At 37.7% G+C, this 9,468-nt stretch overlaps 1 protein-coding gene across 2 annotated transcripts in view; it reads right to left on the bottom strand.

Moving 5' to 3' along the window:
- The window catches only part of LOC115955072 (tubby-like F-box protein 7), a 32,535-nt gene extending 25,350 nt beyond the window's left edge, over positions 1-7,185 (bottom strand). The window contains exons 1-3 of one of the 2 annotated variants that reach the window (XM_031073112.1): positions 7,104-7,185; positions 6,687-7,032; positions 6,493-6,580 (exon numbers count right to left, since the gene is read on the bottom strand). In XM_031073112.1, coding sequence (XP_030928972.1) covers positions 6,493-6,580; positions 6,687-6,989 — 391 coding nt within the window. In that variant the 5' untranslated portion in view covers positions 6,990-7,032; positions 7,104-7,185. Of the gene's footprint in view, positions 1-6,492; positions 6,581-6,686 lie in introns of both variants that reach the window. The other variant, XM_031073111.1, reaches the window with a different exon arrangement.
- Between the last annotated feature and the right edge of the window lie 2,283 nt (positions 7,186-9,468).

The following is a 9,468-nucleotide window of genomic DNA, read 5'->3' on the forward strand; positions in this document are numbered from 1 at the left end:
ACTTGGGAAACGTATCCTATCTGCCAGATTTTGCTCACCTACCTCTACTACCTCATTAATACGTTGCTCCCTCCTCACCCCTCCCACCACCTCCTTCTTATCAGACTTACCCACCGGAAAATCCCTTGCTTTTGCCCCTGCAATTCTCAGATTCAACTCCATTTTCTCCTCTCCTAGCTGAGTAACCTTCCCCTTGGCTGTGAATCCTAGTTGCTTTAGATTCTTTCTATCCTCTGTTCTTCCGTGAAAACCTTGCACAACTTCAGCAAAAGTTCTAGAATATTGAGCCTCCAAGTTATGCCTCCGCACTTGAGGAATGAACTTAGGAAGACCTTTACCACCCTCCGCATAATGAGAAGGGTTCAACAATTTTCTTAGTTCTAGACCAAAAGCCCTCCAACCATTTCTCTCTTTGCCTTCCGGAATATTAAGCGACCTTCTAGGCCCACCAGCTTTGAGCTCAGTCAGCAGCAAGAACTGACCAGAGGAGTTAGAGCTCCATTGAAGAGTAAAAGCAGTGTCACCTTCTCTAAAAGTAAAAAACTGTTTGGAGTTCTCCCCAACGACAAGGTGTTCAATGTTAAACATCAGCCATTGTGCTGCATTCTTGCCCATAAAAACAGATCTCATAAAGAATTTACCCCTCTCAAAAATCCTTAACAAGAAATAACGGCCCCCTTCCTCTACTACTAATTGAAAAAATTTGGACTCAATGATGAAACTACGAACCCCCCCCCCCCCCATGCAGAAAGGATGAAGAGAAAATGAAGATCCTTTTTACACAATCCTTTGGAAGAAGATGTATTTGTCAAAAGGTGAACGACTAACGTTGCGTAAGAGTACATTATCTAGTCTTCCGACTTACTTTTTATCTCTTTTTACAATCCCTACACGTCGCCAATAAAATTGAGAGGTTGCAAAGAGATTTTTTGTGGGGGGATTCCAAAACACATCTAATGGGATGTGATAAGGTATATGCACCTCTGGAAAATGGTTGGTTAGGAGTAAGGAAATTAACTACCTTTAATAAAGTCTTACTAGGAAAGTGGTTATGACGGTTTGGGATTGAGGAGACAAGGCTTTGGAGAAGGGTTGTAGCTCTAAAGTTTGGGGAAGAATTTTGGGGGGGGGGGGGGGGGGGTTGGACTTCCAAGCTTGATAGAGGGGTACATGGGTGTGGTTTGTGGAGAAGCATCCGAATAGGTTGGGAAGTTTTTAGAAAAATTATTCAGTTTGAGGTTGGAGTGGGGGATAGAGTGAAGCTTTGGATAGATCAATGGTGTGGGGATTTTCTACTTCAATTGACATTTCCGGTTGTATATGGGATTGCCTCCAATAAAGGGGCATCAGTGGCCTCTTCTCTTGAACGGTTGGGGATAGAGGAACGGAGACACTGGGATGTTCGTTTCATTCGAAAACCAAATGATTGGGAAATGGGTGGTGTGGATGCATTTCTTCGTACTTTGGGCTCTAATTTACCTCCAACTGAGAATGAAGATCGTATGCGATGGAAGTTGTCGAACAATGGGGATTTTAATATCTGATCGTTTTATAATAAGTTAAGAGGACCCTTGCCCATTATATTTCCTTGGAAAGGTGTTTGGAAGGTTAAGGCCCCTCGGCGTGTTTCTTTCTTTGTGTGGACTGTTGTTTGGGATAAAATCCTTACAGGTGACAATTTGGGGGGTAGAGGGATGGACTTTGTTGACTGGTGTATTATGTGTCGTTGTAATGGAGAGATGGTGGATCATTTGCTATTGCATTGTGGTAAGGCTTACCAATTGTGGAGTTTTGTGTTTAGTTCTTTTGGGATTTCTTGGGACTTGCCAAGATCAGTAGCAGATACTCTCTTTCATTGGTGGAATTAGCCTGAAAAGCATTCATCTAGCATTTGGAATTTAGCTCTGCTATGCTTAATGTGGTGTTTGTGGAGAGAGCGAAATTGGAGGACATGGAAAGTTTCGATGATCAATTATTGGCTACTTTTAGTGGCACCCTTTTTAATTGGTCTAGGGCGGGGACTCACCACTAGTGATTCTCTTCCTATGTTCCTTAGCTCACTTCTTTGTAATTAGTATTTTTTTTCTTTCTGTTTTTTCATCATCTTTTTTTGTACTTTTTATCTCTGCCTTATGATTTTAGCATGAGATAGTTTCTTTCAATATACATCTTTTTTACTTATCAAAAAAAAAAAAAAATTCCCAATTCCTTGGTGATGCAGGAGGCAGTGAGAAGACAGATTTCCTATATTTTATTTAATTTTATGTATCAAGGGCAATTTTTTAATTTCCTAATATTCTAAAATGGGCTATGCTTATAGTCTATTGGGAAGAACTTTAGTTTTATTTTAAACTTGGTTATTTAGTTTGGGTTGAGTAATAAAGCCCAAGGAGTCCAAGTCCAAGTCCAAGTCTTATTAGGGTTTTAAGAAATCCTAGTTCAACTAGGATTAGGTATTAGTCTTCTATTTAGAGAGTTGTAGTACTTTCTATTGAGTTGATTAATAATGAATGTTTTAAGAATTTAAGAGCTATGAAGCTTTCTTATGGTTTGTGTGATATAACCTTCGCCGAGGTGTGATGCCAAGGAACCCAACGTGTGATGCTTAGGAAGTCTAGGTGTGAGGCCTAGAATTTATCTATTTTCTTTAATTTTACCATTCACATCACTGTTCACAGCTACCCAAATCTTGATTTTCACCTTTGTTTTCATTCTGAAACCCTACTAATCCTTGTCCCCTTTGGAAACCCTATAATCCCTATTATTTTCTAGTTTATTCCCCATCAAAACCTAACCTTAATTCTTCAAAACCCAAGCTATACCAGATCTGCCCCTGGTGTTCTAAAGCAGAGTTTGTTGTTCCCCCTTGTCCTATGTCAGTTTGGTATCAGAGCTAGGTTTCAATCCTAGGACCTGTGGGTCCACAGGTCCCAGGATGAAGAATGATGTAGGAGGCAGTGAGAAGACAAATTTCCTATATTCTATTTGATTTTATGCATCAAGGGAAATTTTTTTAATTTCCTAATATTCTAGAATGGGCTATGCTAACAGTCCATTAGATAATCTTTTGGGCTTTATTTTAAGTTTGGTATCAAAGCAAGGATTTTGCATCATGTCTACACGATCATGGAGATTGTTTAGGAGGGAATTGAGTGATTGTGAGCAAGATGAAGATCATATGGAGGATGAATTTGATTATGGAAAGTTTACTGTGGATGACTTGGAGGAGGATGAAGTGGATACTTCTCTTTTATCTATAGTGAGACATATTTTAGCAGCCCCTAAAGTAGAGAAAGAGGATTGGAGGCGAACTTCAATATCTTAGATTTTGGTTTGTTATGGAAACCAAGCAAAGAAGCTTATTATTGATGGGGAAAGTTGCATGAATGTTGCGTCATCTTGTGGTATTTATAGTGATTCTATCATGTGTGATATGATTCCTATGCAAATTACACATATCCTTCTTGATCGACCTTGGCTCTTTGGTCAAAATGTCCAACATAATGGGAAAGAAAACACCTACGCTCTAATGGTTGGTGAGAAGGAGGTTGTTTTGAAACCTATGACCTTAGCCGAGATGGATAAATTTAAAGTATCAAAGCCAAAAGTTATTGATGGAAAATATCTAGAAGCTAAAAATTCTGGTATAGCAACAGAAGCTACCAAAATAAAACCTAACCAGCCTATAGAAGTGCCTCAAATTCCAGCAGATTTTTCCAAAGATTGCACAGATTTTTCCAAAGGTACAAGCTGTCTAGTGAGCAACATTAGGGATGCTAAGTTGAAGATAGATGCAATTGATCAAGAGAAGCTTGAAGTAATGCAACAAGACTCGAAAGAGATGGAAACTGTTGATGAAGTAGTTGAAATTGAAATGGCAGCATATCAAAATTACAAGGAAGAAGTGAAGACTATAACACTCGAAGCATCTTATTCTCAAGTTCATGTTGCTTACCAAAGTAGGGTTCTATTGCCTACACCAATTTTTCTAGATATTTTTTTTGATAAGTAATAAGTTTTATTGATATCAAAAAGGGGCACCCTAGTACACAAGAAGTGTACAAGGGGTCAAAAAATCAAGTACAAAAATTACGAGAATCAAGGAAATCAATAAAATAAGGGAATGATTGGTTTTGCAACACAACCAACCAATCCAATAAAGTTCTAAAAAACAATAACTTGAGGTCTGGAATGGATCTCTCAATATCTTCAAAACATCTACTATTTCTCTCCCTCCAAAGACACCACATTAAGCAATGAGGAACAATTGACCATATATAATCATTTCGATGACAACCAAACCTACCTTGCCAACACACTAGGAGCCCTAAAACAGATTGTGGCATAACCCAGCTTACTCCAAATAAACCTAAGACCATAGACCACAAATCCATAGCAACGGAACAATGAAGGAAGAGATGGTCAACTGATTTACCATTACTCTTGCACGTGTAGCATCAATCCAATATCCAAACCTTCCTTTTTTGTAAATTATCAATCGCCAAGCATTTCCCTAAAGCAGCAGTCCAAACAAAGAAAGCTACTCGAGAAGGAATCTTATGTTTCCAAATACTTTTCCAAAGAAAAACAGCAATCAGTAGAACCCACTAAAATTCTATAATAATCATTAAGCATGAACCCCTTATCTTTACCCAAATACTAACACATCTTATCCTCATCAAACCCCCTTATTGAAAAACCATATATGGTTTCCATGAAACCTGACAAAGCTACTAATTCCCAAGTATGCACACCCCTAAAGAAGCTTACATCCCAAAAGAGGATGCCATTGGTGGACTTCATAAGTTCAGCCACACTAGCCTCCTTATTCCTGCAAAATCTAAACAAGTCAGGATAGCTAACTGTAAGAGATGTCTCTCCACACCAACGGTCTTTCCAAAACTTCACCTTAGACCCATCACCAATATCATACATAATATGGCGTGAAAAAGAAGGCCATCCCCAATTGATGTTTTTCCATAAACCAACACATCACTTTGCCTAAGGTAGAGGGTGACTACATCACTTTGCCTCCACCCTCTCAATATGCTAAAAAGCTCAATGGAGACCCATTAACCAACACTGAAAATGCTCAATAGATACACAAAAGGCTATCCACTTCCTCCACATCTCCCTAAAACCTTAACAGTCTAACATATACAAAAAGAAACCCCAATTTACATGGTCACAAGCCTTCTTAGTATCTACTTTTATAACCACTTTAGGTATCATGTCCCTCAATCTATTGTCAAGAAATTCATTAGCTATGAGAACCAAGCTTAAGATTTAACTACCTTATATTAATGCATAACAAAACTTGGTTACTAGTTTCCCTATGATCATCTTAAGTCTTTTATCCAAAATATTGGCCAATATTTTATACAAAATACCTGCCAAACTAATAGGCCATAACTTTCTTACACTTCGTGCTCCAAGTTTAAGTATCAAATTAACAAACGAAGCATTTAAAGATTTCTCAAAGCTACAATAAGCATAAACCTTCTGAAAGAATACTAGAACACCTTTCTCCAAAATATCCCAGCATTTTTGAAAGAGAACAATGTAAACCCATCAGGCCCTAATGCTTTATTCCCTTTCATACCTTTTATAGCATAAAAAAAACTCCTCTATCTAACTCCCTCTCCAACCAACCCTTTCTACTAATCGTGAAAACAGGCAACCCATCCTCTCTTGGCTTCCACTCAGCATCTTCTTTATAAAGGGAGTTGCCAAGAGCCTTGTAGCGCAACTAGTACCTTCCGGTGTTTCCAATGGAGGCATCCACAGTTCAAATCCCCTTCACCCTCATTGTAACTATTGAACTAAAAAGGGACTCATAAAAGATAAAACCTTACAATAATGTCCTCCACTCAAGTCAAAAGCACCTCATCCACATCCAACTCCCCAATGAAGTTTGTTCTCCAATGTGAGTTCATAATATTGAGTTATTGGTGAATGTCCTGGGTTGTAACTTGTAAGCAAGGTACTTTCCTTAACTGAAAGAGGGGTTAAAGGAGAGAGTATGTATAATGAATAAATATAAACTGTTCATTGCTCCTAGTCCATCCAAGCATTAAGCTTAATCTATCTCAACATGCAAATTTCGTTGACAACACCTCCAATTGACACACTCTAAATCAAAAGGCCTTGTGCATTCACGTAAAAAATGCCTAAAATCACCGTCAAATATTGATCACAAATGAAACAATCTAAAGAAACGTTGTGACCAGTTAGGCTTTCTGACGTGCCCACGGTCCCACTACCACTAGCAGCTATTTTTGAAATGTAAGATAAGTCACTAAAAGACCAATAAACAGAAGAAAGCAAGTTTGTAACCAATGAGTCAAGTCAAGTATGCACGTATGTATGTCCCTACTAGTAGAAAATCAATTTACATGTTTGATTTATAGGGCTTAATAACAAAAAAGAAGAAGAAAAGAAAAGAAAAGGGGAGCCAGAAATTTGATTTAATTTGTCCAAATAAATACTTACAGGGAGTGAGGGCAAGATAAAGGTAAAAGGTTGAGGTCTTCTTGTTACGTTTAATAAGACATTGATGAGGAATGTGGCGGGGTCCTGGCTGCATTTAATTTAAAATTGAAATAATAATAATAATAATAAAGAACAATTGTGATGGTTGAGATATTATTAATTAAAATTAAAATTGTGAAGAGAAGAGATGAGACCTGTTTGAGGCAAGAAGGGAAAGTGATTTTGGGAACGGCAGAGATGTGGGAAGGGGAAGGGGAGCGAACAACTTGTCTGGTGATTTCTCTCCAACGCTTACAGACGCAACCGCATGCCACCACGTTTTGGCGGTTCGGCCACTGTTCCTCGCTCCTCTCCACCCGCTTTATTATCTCTCCAAGAAGCTCTGCTACCATGCCCGCCCACATTCCTTCTGCTTCCTCCTTCACTTCCTCCGCCTTCAAACTCAAAGGTCCCTTTCCCTTTCCCTTTCCCTTTCCCTTTCCCTTTCGAAGAGACATCGTTCCAATCCAATTAATATCCCCCACCCAGACACAGATAAACCTAAAAGAACACAACTCAAATTAGAACGAACGCACACAGTTGACAGATGGAATATGATTCTGATTTCTCACCCCTGATCCTGAGAGGTAAGAACAGACAGAATTTTGGACTCCCGAAATGGGAAATGGGATCAGAAGAAGTAAATTAAAGGATGAATATATATATATATATATATATATATATATACACATATAACATAAGAATTTTTTATTATTTTATTATTTCTATTTCGCCTCAAATTTACTGGACTGTGTTATAATTATTCAGGAATTTCCCTCTCCAATTATTAACTAATAAAAAAATATCTTATTTTCATATATTTGCAAGGTTCACCAAATAGCCCACGGTCCGATCCAAAAGCCCGATGGCTCATTGGGCTAATGGGCAGTCCGGCTTGTTGTTATTAAGGCCCATGGGTAGCCCACTAGCCCAACAAGTCAAGTCGTGAGCTAGTTTTTATGCCTATTGACACTCGATAGGTTAGCCCAGTAGTCTAGTTCGTTTGCCCAACCAATTGCTCAGCTCAATAACTCAAAATTCATAACAAAAACATATAGAATAAGTATAAAGGATTGATCTTGAGACGTTATAGATGAATTTCTTAAGAGAACTCTCTAAACCATTAAGATACCTAAAGTGATTATGTTAATTTAGTTTACTAAATATATATTGTCCTAGCAGTTTAGCAACTTTGTACTAACATATGACATTTTTTTAATAAAATTAAAAATTAAAAGCCATTTAAAGCCTTAATAAACAAAATCAAATAGGTTTCCGTCAACAAAACAAAAAATTAAATAGATTTGACCATAAATAATTTTTTAATTAAGTATTAAATTCTTTGATTCTTTCTATTAAAAAAATAGATTGATTATTCCCTTACAAAAAATTGATTATTTCCTTATAAAAGTAATAAAATAAGATGCTTAACCCAATAGCCAATTAGGCTCAATCAAGTAGCCCAGCCCGCTAAAGACAAAATGGGCATTACCCATGGGCAAATTCATGGGCTGGGGTTTTCTCTTTCGGCCCAGCCGACCCGACCCGACCCGACCCATTATCTAGTTAATAGCCCACTGTGCCCAGCCCATTGTGCCCATAAGCCAAGTAAAAATGGGTCGAGCTGGCCCGACCCAGCCCATTGACGACTCTTATATATTTGATAGAAACCTAAGTTGGAAAATTATCTCTTGACTTTTATTATTGACGAAAACACCATTTTAGTCCCTACATTTTGGGGTCATGATCAATTTGGTCCCTATAACAGTCAATTTAGTTCATGCTATTTTCAACTTACAGTCAATTTAGTCCCTACCATTAACTCACTAACGGAAAATGCATACATAGCTAATGGATTACATAGTTGGCATGTCTAATGTCAAAAAATTAAATCTAATGCTAACATGTTTATATTTTATTAACCACATCAATGCTTAAATGGCAAAAAAGTCATGTCAGCATTATAAAAAAAAAATAAAAAATCTTTTTGTTTACCAATATTTTCCTTTTGTTTATTATTTTTTTTTCTTTTTAATCTTCTTACAAAATTCACTTCTCTCTCTAACATACAACTACCAACCCATAACTATTTTTCTAAAATTTTAAAAATAAAATAAAATAACAACAACAACAACCCAGAACTTAAATTTTCTCCCATCTTTCTATCTATAATTTAAAAAAAAATAAAAATATAATTCTCCAGTCTCTTTCTTTCTAGCTTATCTTATTCCTCTCTTTTGGCTCCTCCATCTCCCCAACTAGGCTAGCATCCACATAGCTCACCCCACTGGTAATAAGATGCACGATGGCACCGTTGCGAGAGTCACTGTCTTGCTACATAAGGAGCGTCATTGCTCCAAGTCGATGCTGGAGACGTTGATTCCAATGCTCAAATTGCCTCTCGTTGGTCCAAATCGCAATCTATGTATTTCAATTTTGTTATTTGGTTTGCTAGCGGCTTGTTTTGATGGCGCTACCCTATTGATGAGATTGGTAGCTAGAAGGTGGGTATGAGGTCTTGAGATTTAATCTGATGTGTTAGTTTGAAAGCTAATTGACTAGATATATCTTAGGTTATGGCTGGTTTTTCTGGTGGGGTGGGTTGGAATTTTAGTTGTTGGTTGCCAAACTTCATGCGGTTCAGTGGCAATTAGTCTGTGAGGGGCAAACGGCGTTGACTTGGAGCGTCTCGAATGTGTAGTTGAAGTTTGATGTTTTAGTTGCGTCTTGAGTAGTGGTGGTAAGAAGGCTTAGATTTGTGATTCACGGCCAAGAGTTTTCGGGATAGAGAGACAATGGTAGAGTGTTTTTTGGTTTTTCAAGAAACTAAATTTTTATTAGGTTCTTCTAAAAAAAAATGATTAAGTTGTTAAGTAGGGTTGTCCACAGGTCAGGTCGGGTCGGTTTTAAACCCAGCCCGAACCCAATCCACCAGCG

Source organism: Quercus lobata, chromosome 8 (genome assembly GCF_001633185.2).
Source record: "Quercus lobata isolate SW786 chromosome 8, ValleyOak3.0 Primary Assembly, whole genome shotgun sequence".
In the NCBI taxonomy this organism is placed as follows: Eukaryota; Viridiplantae; Streptophyta; class Magnoliopsida; order Fagales; family Fagaceae; genus Quercus; species Quercus lobata.